This window comes from Myotis daubentonii, chromosome 5, assembly GCF_963259705.1.
Source record: "Myotis daubentonii chromosome 5, mMyoDau2.1, whole genome shotgun sequence".
NCBI lineage: Eukaryota > Metazoa > Chordata > Mammalia > Chiroptera > Vespertilionidae > Myotis > Myotis daubentonii.
In genome coordinates, this window is record NC_081844.1 from 83,256,317 (window position 1) to 83,274,169 (window position 17,853).

Here is a 17,853-nt window from a genome sequence, read left to right on the forward strand (position 1 = left end):
GACAATTAAAGCATTTTGAATACAATTGCAAACAAGGCTTCTGAAATCCCCTAGCAGTTCTTAAATTGGGGAGCACCATCCAGATGATGCAGAATCTATCATATCAGCTGCCTTTTAAGTTACCGTCGTTATTGAAACCTGTATTTAAAAAATTCTGACAGAACTTGGAGACTCCAGCGGTCCTTAGACTGGCTTAAGAAACAGTAGCGTAGTACCTGACATCAGGTGAGGTTCAGGTATTTCAGTTTGTGAGGTGACTACAAGAAAAAATGTCCCAGGATATCTGATTGCTCCAGGGAATGCCCTGTTTACAGTTGACCTCAGGTATTCTGTTTTTCTTTTTCTTTTTCTTGGGGGCCAGGCCTGTCTGTGTAGCTTTTCCTATATTCTACCCACTACTGTGGCATGGAAGGCTGACTCCCTTACTGACTTGTGATGTTTTGTCTTTCAGAACCTGAGGCAGGAGAGGTGTCCCCTCCAGTCGGTGCTGGTGTCAACAGCAACAGCTGGACCTTTAAATACGGACCAGGCAACCCCAAACAATCTGGTCCCGGTGAGTTGCCAGACAAATTCATTATCCCAGGATCTCCTGCAATCATCTCCATCCGGCAGGAGCCCACTAACAGCCAAATTGACAAAAGTGACTTCATAACCTTCGGCAAAAAGGAGGAGACCAAGAAAAAGAAGAAAAAGAAGAAGGGTAACAAGACCCAGGAGAAAAAAGAGAAAGGGAACAGCACGACCGACAACAGTGACCAGTGAGGTCCTGTAATGGAAATAAGCCACTTAGCCAGTTTTTGTAATAATGGCAACTCTCTCCCGTGTAGCAACTCCCCCTCCTTTCTCCTATCCACCCTCTCAGTAGACCTCAAAAACCTGCAGGAAGTTCCCTGAGTTTGTCTAGGTCTCATTGGACAGCTTTTGTCTGAAAAGCTTCGCTAAGTCTGGTGTTAACTCTTTCTCTCCACTCTGGCTTGTTTTCAGAACCTAAAAAGCAGACCCAAGTTTCCTTTCTCCTCCGCCGCAAAGGAGAGGCTTCCCAGCCCCGCCAGTGAGAGGTTGGACTCTCTGCCCTGAGCTCCGGGGATCCTGTCTTGATGACACTTGCAGGGCAGGCTGAAAGGTTTTAAGATCCAGCAGCTTGGGTATCTGTGGCCACTAGGCATGTGTGGCCACCAGGGGTATGTGGGTGCCGCATTGGCTGGGATGGGCCAGATTAAACTAGTTGGTGAAAGGAGGGCTGGGAAACAAAGGCAAATCGACACTGGGAGTTACCAGTCGGGAGGGGAAATGTGAAATTTAAAAGGAACCAGACTTTCTAAATCTTACAACTCAAGAGGTGGTGGCCACCCTCGATCAGCCAAACTGTCCTCACGGACAAGGCTTTAGCAGTCCCTAAAGTCTGTTGGCTGTGATGTCATTATACCGAAGACCTGAATTGTATCTACACGTCAACAGTTCAGTGTTTAGCAGGGGGCCAGCCAGGGCAACAGAAGCAGATCTGATGCGTTTCCTGTACATGTCCTTGTGCTCACTTTATGAAAAATTCTTTTGCACACGGTGTTTATGAAAAGGCCAGATCCTTTTCCAATAACACATATGCAAAAGCAAAAGAAAAAAAGAAAACCCCAACACCTCACTTTATGCTGTTTGTTGTTTGATAGATTTATTTAAAACAGAGAAAATCTATAACTATAAATCTTTAAAGAGAGCTATGATGAAGACAATTCCCCTAAACTCGCCTCAAAACCGAATTCAGTCTACAGCCATTTAAATGATCATTGCTGCTACAGAAGTGCTTTAAGAGAATTGCCTGGAACATCTGTATTATACCGGCCACCTGCCAATCACAGCTTTACTCTTTCAGGTCACTCTGGGGCTGCCTCTTGCATGTATTAATTACTAAATAAAAGGATCTTTCTCTCTCTCTTTTCTAAAAAACAATTACGTGCACTTTGACTACACAACCTTCTCTAGCCAACTATATCAAGACCCAGAAATTGAAGAAAAATATTGTTTTCTCATACACACAGTGAGCAGACTTTGCAATCCTCTAATTCTGTGATTTGTCTTGGTGCGCTAGCCTACACCTTCTCTTTGGTTTGTTTACCTTTTCCAGAACACTCTGAATTGCTAATCTTGCTAACACCTATGATGTTACCTGAGATCAATCTCCCATATGTATGCTGTATGCTATGATAAGACTCCTGAAATATACCTACTCTGTGCTTGTGTATGTGAATGTTAATGCAACTATTACCTAGAGTGAACTTTAAGCTTTATTGTTGAATGTAATTCCATCATATTTCCTTTTGTACACCTGTGAAAAAGTGGACTAATGTTTTTTTAACCATTGTTAATCAGCTTTTGTGTATGTAAGACACAGTAAAATTTATTTCTTAAATCAAGATATTGGTGATTCAAGGAATTTTATTTATGGTCAGCCAAGAGCCTTCTCTTGCCAAGACTCCTGCTGGCAAGGGAATGGATAAAGCTGTTTTTTTCTAGTAACAATTCTGGGATGAATACTAAAGATATTCCCTGAGGGTATGCAAGCACAAAATTACCAATCTGACCTCTTTCAAGTTGCAGACTGCTTTGAAATTCTAATGATGTCTGGAATATCAACTCATAGAGAATAATAAAATTTACTGTCACCTTAAATAAGAAATGTTGATTTTGTTAAAATGTACAATTTAGAAGTTTGAGTAATTATATTTTAAAAGTTAACGTAAAAGAGGTAGGGGTCTGTTATTAAAACAAAAGCAGTAAATCTCAAAAAAAAATCTGTTTTCTCTATTTTCAGCTTCATTCTCCCATATTTTGAAGGGTGTGTAACTTCAGCTCTGCAGGATTGCATGGGGTAAAACTTGTTGCCAACACGTCTGAACCATTGCTACATTATAGGTTGTGATCATTTTGCCCCACTGAAACCCATGTATCTGACCTTACGTGCCTTTTGAATACTAGGAGAATTGGGCTAATTTATTAATGATGATAATTATAATGTAACTGTACAGCACTTTTTACCTTTGCAAAGTGCTTTCCAATCCATGTTAGTTACTAGTTATTACAGCTGTAAGGATAAAACACGTCATGTGGATTCATTTTTAATTGGTGCTACTGGTATTTCCTCTGTTATTGCTAATAAATGGAAAATGGTGGTATGAAAGAAATGGTGGTCATTTCTAAGTATAAGAATAGGAGGAAATAGGAGACTGATTATCCTTAGCTGCTATTTTTGAGGAAAGTTGCAGAATGAAACTTACCACATCACTCCTTGGCTATCTCCTTGGCTCTTACGTTCATTACTAAGGCACAACACCCAGTGGAATCAATAATCGAATGCCACAGTATTACTCAAATGGGCAGCCAGGAGGTTTCTGGGTCGCTTGCCAGTACCCTATGTCAGTCTTCTCCAATAAGAGTTGCAACAAACCAATTGTTATCACTAGAGCCCTCCAGTCATCTTGCTCATTATTTGTTTAGCCTTGCACCTCTCTACAATTGCACCTCTCTACAATTGGTCAAATAATGCCCCCCAAAGTGAACTTTTATTGAATACAGTGTATGTGCCAGCCACTGTAATAGGTAGTTCAGTTCATGGTACATGTTCTGTAACAAATTGACTGTCTTGTCCTTTTGTAGTTAAATTTTCATGAGCATAAATTGTAGATGCAGTGATTCTCAACTGGGAGCAATTTTTCCCCTCAGGGAAAAATGCCTGGAGACATTTTTGGTTTTTGGTACTTGGGTGAGAGTTGCTTCGGGCATCTAGTGGGTCGAAGCCAAGGATGCTGCTGAACACCCCAAAATACACCGAAAAGCCCCCAATAACAAAGAATTTTCCAACCCCAAATGTCAGTGCCAAATTTGAGAAACCTTGAGATAGAGTGACCATATGATTTGTTGTTGGGTCCAGTTAATAATTTCTTCAGGATACAAGTAACCTGGGACTGTTCCAGGCAAACGGAGTGTGTGGTGACTCTACTTACAGAGAGAAATAAATCACAGTAGCTCTGCTGCTTACTAGCTGGGGAAACCTGGGCCAGCCACTCTGTTCTTCAGCCTCTCTTTCACCATCTATAGCATAAGAATAATTATAGTATTTATTATACTTTTTACTATATTTATTATAGTAATAATTATAGTATTTATTAATAATTATTGTAGATTTGTGGAGAAGATTTAGTAAGATAATCTCAAAGAGGTTTTAGGTGCCTGGCCCACCATAGTGCTTAATAAATAGTTATTATTAATAATAATTCTTTGTTTTCATCTCCACAGATTAAAATTTGAATAAGGAATGGTAAAATAATTCAATATAGACTGCAAGAAAAGTATTTTCACCCCTCTACTTTTTTGTTCACTCCTGCTTTGAAATTCTAATGGCGTCAGTTTCACAACTCTTTACCTATTTCTATTATAAATAATAATCAGGTCTCTAAGTAAGTGGCCAGGTGACCAGTCTTTTTATAGCTCTTCCACATCAATAATCAGTGATCTGAAAGTCAGGGAACAAAGGTTTCTGCATGTTCAAATGAATAGATTTCATGTGCGCTTAAGAGAGAAAGAGAAGACTCACCTCCAACTACTCCTTTTGGCAGGAGGGCAAAACACCAAAAGATCCACACACTTGCCTACTGTCCCACAGCTAATCAGGAACAACCCAAGTTCTATTTTTTTAAGGGTCAGGCTATGTGATATGGGGTTCACATATACAGAGTGCAGGATTCACTCTTTAGAAGAATTGCAATTCATCCAATTTTAAAGGGTGAAGCTCCCCAGTGAAGGTTCAGAGCCTTCCTTAGCTGTTGGCTTTTAGGCTCCTAGGTAAGATTCTGAGTTTTAGGATCTTGTGTTAGTGTGTTTTATGTTATGAAATTCAATACTCAATCCTAAAGCATCAATGTGACTGATCAAACACTAATGCAATTCTAGTGTTAAATCTAGATTTTAAAACCACCAGAACATCAAGAAGTATGCCAAAAGCACACACAGAACTACAGATATACTCCCCTATTACTTGAAAGCTAAAGAGCTTCCCTAAGAAATAGAAAGTGGGCCATTCCTTCACTCTATTTCATCATGTTTTCATATTCTTCCTGCCCTCCTAGAAGGAGCTAATTCTCCCAGAATTAGCTTGGCTGTTGGCTAGCAGAATATATAACTTGTAACCTAAAAATCCCTTCTGATTTCACACACACACACACACACACACACACACACACACACACACACACACACTCCTATTATAATTAGGAAGAGGGTTTTACTAACAAGCCTTGTGCTACTCTCCCTTTGAAACTGCCTAAAAGCAACCTTATTGTCAGAACTAACTAGGTAACATGTTTTGTTGGTTCCCATTGTCTCCTGGGGTTGATCCGTGGGGAAATGCCTGCTGAAACATTAAATGATAAAATCTTTTGCCTAAAAAAGAAAAAGTCTATGAGTTCGTTTGTGAGTTTAAGCTCCTGAGAGATAGACACTGGTAACTTTAGTTCTGTAGTATGGAGTCTAGTCTGAATAAAGAAATGAAGGAGCTTGGGTCATGAAAAATATAAAGTCCAGCAATTTGTTAGGTTATGCACTTACCATGCGACTTGGGCATTATCAACCCACAAAGAACATGACCAATTCAGACAAGCACTCAGCCAGCAGCTGGTCTTAGAGCAGAGTGAAAAAATTTGCCAAAAGATCTAAAGGTACAGGAGATTGAATACTTTCCATTTTTAAGCTTTGCTTTCACTAGCCTAACTTAAATTTTGTGACACTGAATTCTTATTATAAAAGTGGTACATGTTCTTTCTTATAAATCAAAGAATCCAGAGGCATAGAAAGAAAAATTATTAATCTGATCACCAGCTTCTTTCAAATCTCTCTCACACAGGTATTTAGTGTTAATGTTCAGGTGTGTTTTTCCACATTTCTCTCTTGCTCTCTCTCCACACACACATACATACTGCTATTATAATTAGGATGGAGAGTTCAGTCAATGAGCCTGGTGCTTTTCTCCCTTTGAAGTTGTGCCTATGAGTGGTCTATAGCAACCCCATTGTTATAACCAGTTAGGGAAAATGTAGAGAATTAAACATATCTCATATGTATATCTATGTCACATGTTATATATGTCACATGTATATCTCACAGAAGTATAATTGCTTTCTTTTAAAAATAAAAACAAAATAATACCATGCTCATTACCCTGAAGGTATATATCCTATCTAATAAAAGAGAAACATGGTAATTGGCGTACAACCGCTACCCTTCCCATTGGCTAATCAGGGCAATATGCAAATTAACTGGACCTGCCCAGAGAATTCTCCACCCAGAAAAAGTCTGCCTAGAGTCCTTTAAATCTCTGATTCTCTGGCTCTGGATGCTGGTGCCATTTTGGGGCTCAGCTCATCTGGTATCCAGATGACCTAATAAATTCATAATCCTTCACCACTTTGGCCTCTTGCATTCCTCCTTTGGCAACCGTAACATTTGGTGCCTAAACCTGGGAAGGTTCCACAGGGAAGAGGAGCCATTGTCTGGCTTCAGTCACCAAGTTTGCTACTTGGAGAGCAGTAGGCAGTGGCAGCTCGTCCTGGGCTTACCTCCAAATGCTACCCGGGTGACTCGATTAGGCCCCCCTCCCTTATGGGCCCACCAGCCAAGGAGGATACTGGATCAGGAACCTGTCCGTCTCCATTGCTGACCCTCATCTCACACCTGCCAATCTTCTCTAGGTGAGTGATGTTTCTCAATTTCCCTCATCTCGAGTCTTCTGCCCACTCTCTCTCACTGACTTTTGAAAGTCTCTTGTCTCAAAAGTCCTAGCACTAGGCCAGAAGACTCCTCAGCTGTTCAGCTTTGGGTCCTTCTGGATTGGGACACCCAGTCTGGAGGGTCACCCTCATTTCTCATGGTGATTTATTTAGCAGTGAGGACACCTTTGGAATTGTGGTCTTACTTACCCTTCCTCTCTCGTGGGCCATGCTACACTCCCTCTGCACACTCACGGGGGAGATCAGGCCCAAGCACCTAATTTTCTTTTTCTTTTTAAAAAAAATATATTTTATTGATTTTTTTACAGAGAGGAAAGAAGAGGGATAGAGAGTTAGAAACATGGATGAGAGAGAAACATCGATCAGCTGCCTCCTACACACTCCCTACTGGGGATGTGCTCACAACCAAGGTACATGCCCTTGACCGGAATCGACCCTGGGACCCTTGAGTCTGCAGGCTGACGCTCTATCCACTGAGCCAAACCAGTTAGGGCCTCATTTTCTTTTGTAACACTGTTTGGTCACAATATAAACTAGAAAGTAAGTCTCAATGGCCTGAAAACTGCACTTTCAATTTTAACCCATTGTGAGATTTAGATAATTGCTATCGCCACAATGGGAAATGGCCAGAGATTCCTTACGTCCAGGCCTTTTTCATAAGTTAATTCGTAATCCCTCACCACTTTGGCCTTGTGCATTCCTCCTTTGGCTACCCTAACAGCAAAGTCATAATGCATTCAGCTTTTCCTCTATTAATGGACAATTGAGTTACATTCAGATTTCTGCTCTAAAAACAAAACAAAATAGCACTTGTGTGCAATGATAAATTCAGTGCCTGAGCTTTCTAAAACCTGGGCTCGGTGTATCCCAAATAGGAAATTTGGAAGGCCTTTGTGAACTTTATGTGTAATAGTGCTAGTTTTACTTTCTGTGGTATACTTTTCCTCACATAAATAAAAATATAAATCTTTTAAATTATTTACATATATTCCATAATATGGCTATACTATAATTGATTTAACTAGTCCCTGTTAATAGAAAATAAAGGTTTTCCAAAACTTTACTACTATAAACAGTGCTACAATGAACATTTTTTAAAACCATATTTGGCATATTAACCCAGTATTCCTTCAGGATATGCTCCCAAAATTGGAATTACTAAGTTAAAAAATATGCACATTAAACTTTTTTAATACATATTACAAAATTGGCCCTGGAACTACAGTATACTCCTACCAATAGTTTATGAGAATTTTTACACCTTGCCTAACAATGGATATTATCCACCATTCTCATCTTTGAAAATATGATAAGCAGAGCATTGTGATTTAATTTGTGTTTAATTACCATAAATTGCACAATTTTTTTATCTCTTCTCTCAGAAGATTATAATTTTGGTATGATACAGAATTGTAGAGTAAGCTCTGACAGTTGGCTTTTCTTTTTGTAATGCAAGTGCCTGACTTAAGCACTGATTGGCAAGGCAAAGCCCCTTCAAAGATGGCTATCTCAATAAACACATTACCAGCCACTTGAGTTAATGAAGAGCCAGGCCACGCCCCCTATACTCCCAGTCCCCAGGCTCCTTTGTTTCAGAGATTTTGGTTGATTTCGATAACTGACCATTTGGCCGGCTCGCCTTTTCTCTTCTTGCACTTTAAATTCTCTCCTATGTTTCAAATTCATCAATAAAGAGTGAGCCCATGAAGCCGTAGGTCAGTGGTTCTCAACCTTGGCTGCACATTAGAATCACCTGGGAATCTTTTTAAAATCCTGACTTCTGGGCCTCATTCTCCGGAAATTCTGTTTCTTTGTTAATAATGTTGTGGCCTCACTCCATAACAAAGAAACAGAATTTCCGGAGGATGAAGCCCAGAAGTCAGGATTTTAAAAAGATTCCCAGGTGATTCTAATGTGCAGCCAAGGTTGAGAACCACTGCCCTAGGCCCTCACCCACAATCTCAATAAAAGCAGAACCCCAGGCCTGTGCTCTCTCGTGCTCCATGCTGTGTAATTTGCAGGATCTGTACGTAATACTCCCCTTCCCAACGTTTCCTGATGGTTGTTGTTGAGGGCACGTTGCTATTATAAGAACCATAAGGGCCGGCCTGGCCACAACTTTGGTTATTGACAGGCTGAGACTGGCACACAACAGGTGTCAATAATTTACCAGAATACAAGATGCCTTCAAGATTGAGCAGTAAATTTGGCTTTAAAACAGCGTGAAAAATTGATGGTGTTATTTGGCTCAGTAGATATATTAAATAGAGTGTGTGATCTCAGAATCAATGCTCAGTCCATATATCCGTGCAATGGGTAATTACTGTAATAAATGCAGACTTGACATTTCAGTGGAAGGAGCATTAAGCCTGGGTCCCAAAGGGCTTGCTAGATCAGGAGCTTAGAAACCACTGAGTATAGTGGGCCAATCGCCTTGCTCTGGAGTTGTACCCTCCACTCTTCATAGTGACGAGACTAAACTAGAGCATTCAAGATTTTCCTGAAAAGGAGCCCACATGTCATTGTTTAGAAGTTTCACTAACTCCCCAGGTAGCAGACCTGGAGCCTGTCCTGTGTGGATCTTAGGTTTATTGAAAGAATAGGTAATGTCTGTAAATAATAAGAAAGTGAATTTTGACACTAACGTCTAATCATACACCAGGAGAGATAACTGATTTAAAAGAATATCTGTAAAGATCTTAGAACAGAGGAAGTTTTTAATAAATGTGAGCCATTTTTAAAAAGTTGACAACATGGCACCCGAACCCATTTTGAATGACTGGAAATCAATTTCTATTCCTTTCTTCCCTTTTTCTCCCAACTCTCCAATTCATCCTCTTTCCCATGTGCTTTCCCTTCCCCCCTAATTCTTTTTATTCCTCCTCACTATTTCCCCCCTCCTCTTTCTCTTTCCTCTGCTCTTCCTCCTCCTTCCCATACTATCTTTATTAAACCCTTTCTCATCTCCAGTGAAAATCAGGTTATAGTTAAAACTCTCACCCAGCTGGGGTGGCTCAGTGGTTGAGCATTGGCCTAGGAACCAGGAGGTCATGGTTCGATTCCCAGTCAGGGCACATGCCTGGGTTGTGGACTCAATCCCCAATGTGGGGTGTGCAGGAGGCAGCCAATCAATGATTCTCTCTCATTATTGATGTTTCTATCTCTCTCTCCCTCTCCCTTCATCTCTGAAATCAATAAAAATATATTTAAAAAATAAAACTCAATAACAACTCAGAAAGTCAACATGCTGCAAAAAAATCATTTACATAAAGTGAATCTACATAATATTTACTTGGGTTGAAATTTAGTTTTTCCAATCCAACAAATTACCTAGGGCATGCTGAATGTATTCTTTTCTCATATTTGCATGCTTTAACAGTAAGTTAAGTTGATTTTCTGCCTTATATTTCAAGGGTTTCTTCTGGATACTTTCAAAGAACTTTTATTTTAATTTCAAGAAAACATGCACATTGTTGGCTACTAGTCAAAAAGAGTGTCCAGAAAAAGTTGGTCACTTACAGATAACTATTCCCTTCTAATTAAAAAAAACAAAAGTCATATAATTTTGTATTTCTTTTTCACTTCATTCCCTCACTATTTGCTTGCCTGTGGAGAAGTGAGAAAGCAGAGGTCAAGAAAAGGGAACTTGGAGATACGTAATGGATTGGCTGAAGGTAGATGAAAGGGTTTTCACCCATACCAGACAACAAAACATAAATGCCATTTGGACTAAAGAATTAAATATAAGTTAAACCATAGAAGAACTAGAGTAAAACAAAAATGCATGACTATTAAACACCGTATTGATAGGCTGAGACTGGTACACAACAGGTGTCAATTATTTAGCAGAATACAAGATGACTTTAAGTATCTGAGCAGCAAATTTGGCTTTAAAACAGTTTGAAAAGGGGAGAAGAAGCTTCTAAGTTTAGAGGCATAAAACTGAAGCACAAAAAAATAGAATGGATTTGATTACACACATTTATTTCATGTCCATAGGTTAAAAGGCGAACTGCCAAAAATATTAACAGAAAATATAATAAAGAATCCATACAAATTAATAAACATGTTCAGTCTTTAAGAGATATCAGCAGACCAGAGAATTTGAAAATATTTTGGGAAATGATCAACTGTTCAACCTCATTAATAATCAAAGGCAAAAAAATATGAAACAATTAGATATCATTTGTCACCTATGAAATTATTAAATTTTTTTAACAATCAGAATTTCTGATCTTTACAAAGATGTGAGATGACACTTCTCCACTCCTTCCATTCTGGGGGAGCGCTAATGACTTGATCCTTCCAGTCTCTACCTGATCCTTCACTCCTTAGGGATGTCTATAACATCTATTTACTTTTTTGAATTTAAAAATTGTATTAAAAGTTTGAAATACATAAATTAGAATGAATAGTACAATGAACCCTCATATAGCCATGGTTCAGCTTTGAACAATTATCATTTTGCCAGTCCTATTTTATTTATCTCCTTACTTCCCCTCCCCTGGAATGTTAAAGTAAATCCAAGATATTCATTATTTCACCTAAACACAATAACAGAAAATAGCAAAAAGGAAATAAACACTCAAAAAGGTTAAATTGAAAGAAGCACATGAAACCTAAAACATTTATTAAAAATATGAAATTTATAGGTATGCAGTGGTCCCTTAGAAACTAACAGTCTAAAAACAAATTTTTGAACTGCCTAAAAATGGGAAAAATATACTTTTTAAAAGATGCAAAATTATTCAGAAAACATTAGACAAACTCAGGACAACCTGTATGATGTACATACACAAGAACAGTGGGATTGTTAATGCTGGCTAAAGCTAGAGTCTCAGGTAGAATTGCCAGATTTAGCAAACAGAAATATAGAACAGCCAGTTAAATTAAATTTCAGATAAATAGCAAATAATTTTTAGTGTGTCTCATGCAATGTTTCATGCAATAGTGGGAACATATTTACACTAAAATATTATTGTTTTATCTGTATTATTTGTTTACTGATAATGCCTGGGCTCAACCACAGGCAAAATGAATCAGAATCTTTGGGGATGTGGCCTGGGCATTCGTATTTTTTAAAATTCCCTAGGTCAGAATCACTTAATTCACAGTAAGGATTAAGAACTAGTGCTCTTGCCTGGCCCAGCATGGCTCAGTGGTTGAGTATCAACCTAGGAACCAGTAGGTCACGGTTCAATTCCTGTCATGCCCGGGTTGTAGGCTCGATCCCCAGCGTGGAGCATGCAGGAGGCAACCAATCAATGATTCTCGCTCATCATTTATGTTTCTGTCTTTCTCTCCCTCTCCCTTCCTCTCTAAAATCAATAAAAATATATTTAAAAAACACACACAAAAACAATGCTCTCTAGCAAATGCTAATTTTAGCTGAATTAATTAGGTAAATTGGCATCAGAAAAAAGTTGACTTTAGTTGAAATGATATCAGCTGCGCTAAATCCCCATCACCCCCCCCCCCCACCCCAACATGCTCCTTATAAAAGGCTGTCCATCCCTCTTGGTACACTGTGTCCTTCTAGGAACCTAATTCCTTTTGTAGACATTACTGACAGGTTCCCACTTTGAATCTGGTATCTGCCTCTGGCTGCGCTCTTTGCATAAGTGAGGTCTCTTTTGAGAGGAGCAGTTTGCATTTCTTGCAAGAAGCTAAGGCTTGGAACTGAAGATGTGAACATTCTTTTCATCTTGGAGGTTGAAACACCTGGTCTCCAGTCACCAATGGCTCGGAAATCCCCTTTGACAGGTATGGGCACTTTTATTTTTCACTTGCATAGAAGGAGAAACAGTAAGTAAGTTGATGACTTGTAATTGTCAGGGACATAATCAGAGGCAAACTCAGGTATCCTAATTCCTACGTAATTAAGTTGATTTAAGAAAAGATGCCATGGGCCCTAGCCAGTTTTCTCAGTGGATAGAGCTTCAGCCTGCAGACTGAAGGATCCCAGGTTTGATTCCAGTCAAGGGCAGGTACCTCGTTTGCAGGCTCCTCCCCAGTCCAGGCCCTGGTTGGGGTGCATGCAGGAGGCAACCAATCAATGTGTTTCTCTCACATCAATATTTCTCTCTGTCTTTCCCTCTCTCATTTACTCTCTCTAAAAATCAATGGGAAAATATCCTGGGGTGAGGATTAAAAATACATACATACATACATGCATGCATACATACATACATACATACAAAGATGCCATGATCAAACTCCCCAATACTGCTTAGTGTTGCTCAGAAAAAAACACACACAAAAAAACAAAAAAACCACAGCCAGACTTTTACTTTTGCAGACTTTTTCCAAAACAAACTGTCACCTGAAAAGCACTTCTTTCTCTTCTGTAGCTAAGGTGCTATCTGCCTCCTCATCAGCTCCCAATGACTAGGCTGGCAGAGAAGAATGGGCTGTTATTTGGTGCCAAATTGGATCTGCAGGGATTCAGTGAAGTAAGACTAGAGAATTATTACAGTGACTCAGTATGTGTGTGTCTGTTTGTGATTTTTAGCAATGATAGCATGCAAGACTTCCTTTTAATTTCCTTTTAAATATTAGGATGTTTCAAAATGTCCGCAGTTACTTATTAGGCCACTGTGTTTCTGATCTCGGTGATAGAAAGCAGCCAACTTTTAAACTGAAAAATAATTCATCTGGGAGGCTCTAGTTAAACTTTCCATATTTCAAGAGTACCCTTCCTCGCCACAGGGAAAACATGAGCACTCTCCAGCTCAGTGCTACTTTTTAGGTAGCTTTGTTGTCCTTTGGTTATCACTGGCCATGGCCCCAGGTGAGAACTGGCAGCATTGATGGACAACCGTCATTCCAACGTTCTGACCTCCTGAGAAGCATGGGCTTCAGGAGTGAATTTGTTTTCAAAATGGGTAGAAAGTCAGGACTTCGATTCCTTCTGCTGTGGATAATATGTAAAGCAGCAGAAAGAAACTTTCCTGCCAGATGCCAACTGCCCCTCGTCTCTGGCTTCCAAACCTGCCTTGGAGGAGTCAAAAGGGGTTTCGATATGGCCCAGTTTCAGCTCAATGAAAGCCTCATAATTCTGACTGTTCCTGACAAGTTTCCCATTCCTCACCCCCAAGTCACAGGCTTACCAACATCATCAGCCATTGTGATTAGCAATGTAGCTTTACAATTTATGTTAGTTTCCAAAAGTTCAGAACTCCCCATCAACTCTTTTGCCCCAGAGAGTAACTCCCATGTTCTGTAGATTTCCTTTTCCTGTGTTATTTCCACTCTATTCAACTCCTGAAACCCTTCCACTGTGCCCTTTTGTCAGTCAGAAAAATCCCTTATATGCTTGGCCTCTCTCCTGAACACTCACTGTCTTACAAAGAAATGTCCACTCCTTTATTTTTCTTAAAATATAGCCGTGGTTTCTCCTTAAAACTAATACTCCTGGGCCTAGAAAGAAGAAATTCTCTTTGCTCCTCACTGTCACTTCCAGATCACTCTACTTCTCTTCTGCCTAACAACATTCAGGTTAGAATCTCACCTCAGCCAATTTTGCCACCCACTACCTCTCTCTGTGGCAGTCATCTACTGGCCTTATGTCACTCATCCTCACTTCTTGAATATTTTAACTACTGATTCTTCATCATCTTCTTCAGTATTTTCCCAGCCATAATATGTGAAATATATATATATATTTCCTCTAATAGTCTAGTCTCTCCATTCCTTGACCTTCTCCATTCCAACTAGCCAACACTCTACCCACCTCAGCCACTTACTCACACCCAAATCAGATATAGACTTCAAGTTATCAATACCTGCAACACTTCCCTAATATCAATTTCAAGCATCAGACCATATGGCTACTTCCTCCAATTTAAAAGTAAGTTTTAAAAATCATGACACATCACTGCTAAATAATGCAGCATGCATCTCCTAAATATAAGGACATTCTCCTACATAATCATGATGATATTTTAACCCATAAGGAAATTAATGTTATTTCAATTATTCTAATTATATATATGCTCCATATTCAAATTTTGTCAATTATCCCCCAAATGTAGTTTTCTTTCAAACGAGGATCCAATTTTATTTCACTCATTGCATTTGGTTATTATTGATGTTCAGTCTCTTTCAAACTAGAATGGCTCCCCTACCTTACTTGTTTTTCATATAATTGACTGGAAAAAAGTGTCCTGGCTAGTTATCTATTCCACATTCTAGACTTGTCTAATTTTGGCCTCTCATGATTACACTAAGGTTAAACATTTTTGGCCAAAAACTATATGTGTGTATATATAGTATCCCTACATATATATAGCCTCTCATCAGAAGACATATAGTTTCAGATTGTCCCCTATTGGTGAAGGTAAGCTTGGTTACTTGGTTAAGGCAATGACTGCCACATTTCTACAAATATACCTTTGTAGATGTATATTTTCATCTTGAAATTGGTAGGTCATTTGTGGGATGATACTTTGAGGACTTGTGATTATTATTCTCCCTAAATAATTTCACCCAATGGTTTTAATATCCACTTATGTTGTTTGTTGATTATACTGGGGGTTATCAAATGTTAACTTTCTCATTCTATCATTCCTTCTTCATTTAGTAGCTATTTTTTTTTTCTGGATGGAAGAGTTTCCTCTATTCCCTTTCTCCTCTCTTAAGTATGAATGTGGAAAAACAGACATTTTAAAAACTTTTCATTTATTGATTTTAAAGAGAGGGGAAGAGAGAAAGAGAGAGAGAAACTTCAATTTGCTGTTTCACTTGTTTATGCATTCATTGGTTGATTCTTGAATGTATCCTGACCAGGGATCTAATCCACAACCTTGGCCTATCAGGACAACACTCTAACCAACTGAGGTACCCGGCCAGGGCAAAACAGTATTCTTCAAATGCACTTCAATTCTTTTATTGCCTCTAACCCTGTGTCTATTCTTTTCCCTATTGCTAGGTCACTGTTTCCCTTCTTGGGTAACTCCTCATGTTTCAGAGCCCAGCCTTTCCTAACCTTTGACTACCACGCCCACATGCAGTTTTGAGTTATTCTAGTACCCTGTATTCTTCTTATGGTAGCCTGTAACACATTTATTGCAACAATCTGGTTGCCTATATTGCCTGTAGAATCAAAGCTTTGTGAGGCTGAAATGGTGCCCATCTCATTCAACATATTTCCTGACCCTAGGATAGGCCAAACACACAGAAGATACTTAATAACATTTAGCAAATGAATGACTGTACTGCTGATTGAGTGTTAGGTGGAATGAAATAATTTTTTAGAAGAGAAGTCCCTCGATTTTTCACTTCTGTGAAAAAGAGCTGGCACAGATTTTTAGTGATCACATTCTAAAACTTCTTTACTGGGCCCATGTGAAGGACTTAAGAGCTTTGTGTGCACAATTAAGAGGTTTAATGATCATGATGGTGATTATTAAAAACAACCTCATCATGGTATCAACACAAGTAATACAAAGAACTAGTTTGCAAACATCAATGTATCATGTGGGGGTCTTAGAAAATGCTTTGAAAACCATGGATTGGGTTTGATAAAATAAGAAATTCAACAAAGGACCACCATCTTTCCATCTCAAGTTTCATTTCCTAAACCCACAGCAGTATTTCCTTCCATATTTTTGACATAGTTTCTCCATGTGACTTTCAGGGCACATTCTCTCCCAAATTTCCTCCTACCACACTGGCTGCTCTTCATTAGTCTCTTTTGCTAGCTTCTCTCCATTTTGTATACCTTCTAAATTGAAGTGCCCTAGGATTGACCATCTTCCTATCTTCACTAATTCCCTAAATAACCACATTTAGTTTAATTGCTTAATTATGTTTTTCTAATCTTTATTCTAAAATATTCATATTGTAGATGTGATATATCCCCTAAGTCTCCAGGCCCAAATATTCAATTGCCTATTCAACATAACTTAGATGTTTAACATGCATTTCAAATTTAACATGTTCAAAATTCTTGATTTTTTTCATTCCAAAACTAACCCCAGCTTCCCCCATATTAGTAAATGACACCACCAATCACCAAGATACCCCAAACAAATTGAGGGCCATTCTTTTTTTGTTGTTATTTAACATTCTACTTCAAAATTCATCATCAAATCATGTCAGTTTTATCTTTAAAATATGTCCAAATCCAACCATCTTTTATGAACTCCAGCACTATCACCTTAGTTCAAACTATCATTACTCTGTCTATATTAGTACAATGGCTTTCTAACTGGCCTCCCTTCTTCTACCCATAGAACAACCAGATTTATCTTTTTATAACATAAATCATACCTCCATTCAAAAGCTTCTACCAGTTTCTCATTATTGCCTTTCTTCTTTATAACACTTGCTGTATCTCACAGAATATTATCTATCTATTTTCAGGCTCTCTAAAGGCAGAAACTTTGTATTATTCATACTGTGCACTCAGAGCCGAGAGAATGCCTGACACTTAATAGATGATCAATAAATATTTGCTTAATGAATGAGTGAATCACCAAGCATTAAAAAACACCAACTTTAGTATCTAATATTATAACCTGGTAAAACAGGGACAGTGATTATTTGATGATACCTAGGTCATTCTCAAAGCCCCATATACCATATTTTTTTTCTTCACATGAATGTAACAAAGAATGCCAACTCTTCATTCTAGGTTATCTTTTCTTCAGCAGCCTGAGCCCTATGATATGCTCTTTTCTAGGAGGAGGTAACTTATACATTAACCCTTTTAAATACAATAAACAGATGAAGATATATATGGGACATATATGAGCCTTTATCTGTAGGCATGATTTTTTACAGAGAGTTAGTATGATGAAGAACTTGAAAAAATCTATGCTATGAGTCCTCCAGAAATTCCCCTCCTGCTAAGACACAATATATATTTTTATAGGCGAGGGAAAGATAAAAACCAGAGCTGTTACATTTCAAAACATAGACTTAAACTCATAATCATTTATTTATTTTTTCCACAAATACTTATTGTACTACAATGTGCCAGGCATAATCATAAGCACCTATGAAACAGCGGAAAACAAGACAGATAGGGCCTGTACTATCATAGAATTTACATTTGAGTTGGGGCAGATAGACAGTG

At 38.6% G+C, this 17,853-nt stretch overlaps 1 protein-coding gene across 7 annotated transcripts in view; it reads left to right on the top strand.

The window, feature by feature from the left end:
• LOC132235739 (protocadherin alpha-C2) overlaps positions 1-2,408 on the top strand; it is a 158,141-nt gene extending 155,733 nt beyond the window's left edge. For 6 of the 7 annotated variants that reach the window (XM_059698612.1, XM_059698609.1, XM_059698613.1 and 3 more), the window contains exon 4: positions 452-2,408. In XM_059698612.1, coding sequence (XP_059554595.1) covers positions 452-762 — 311 coding nt within the window. In that variant the 3' untranslated portion in view covers positions 763-2,408. The remainder of the gene's footprint in view (positions 1-451) is intronic. The other variant, XM_059698608.1, reaches the window with a different exon arrangement.
• The last annotated feature ends 15,445 nt before the right edge of the window (positions 2,409-17,853 follow it).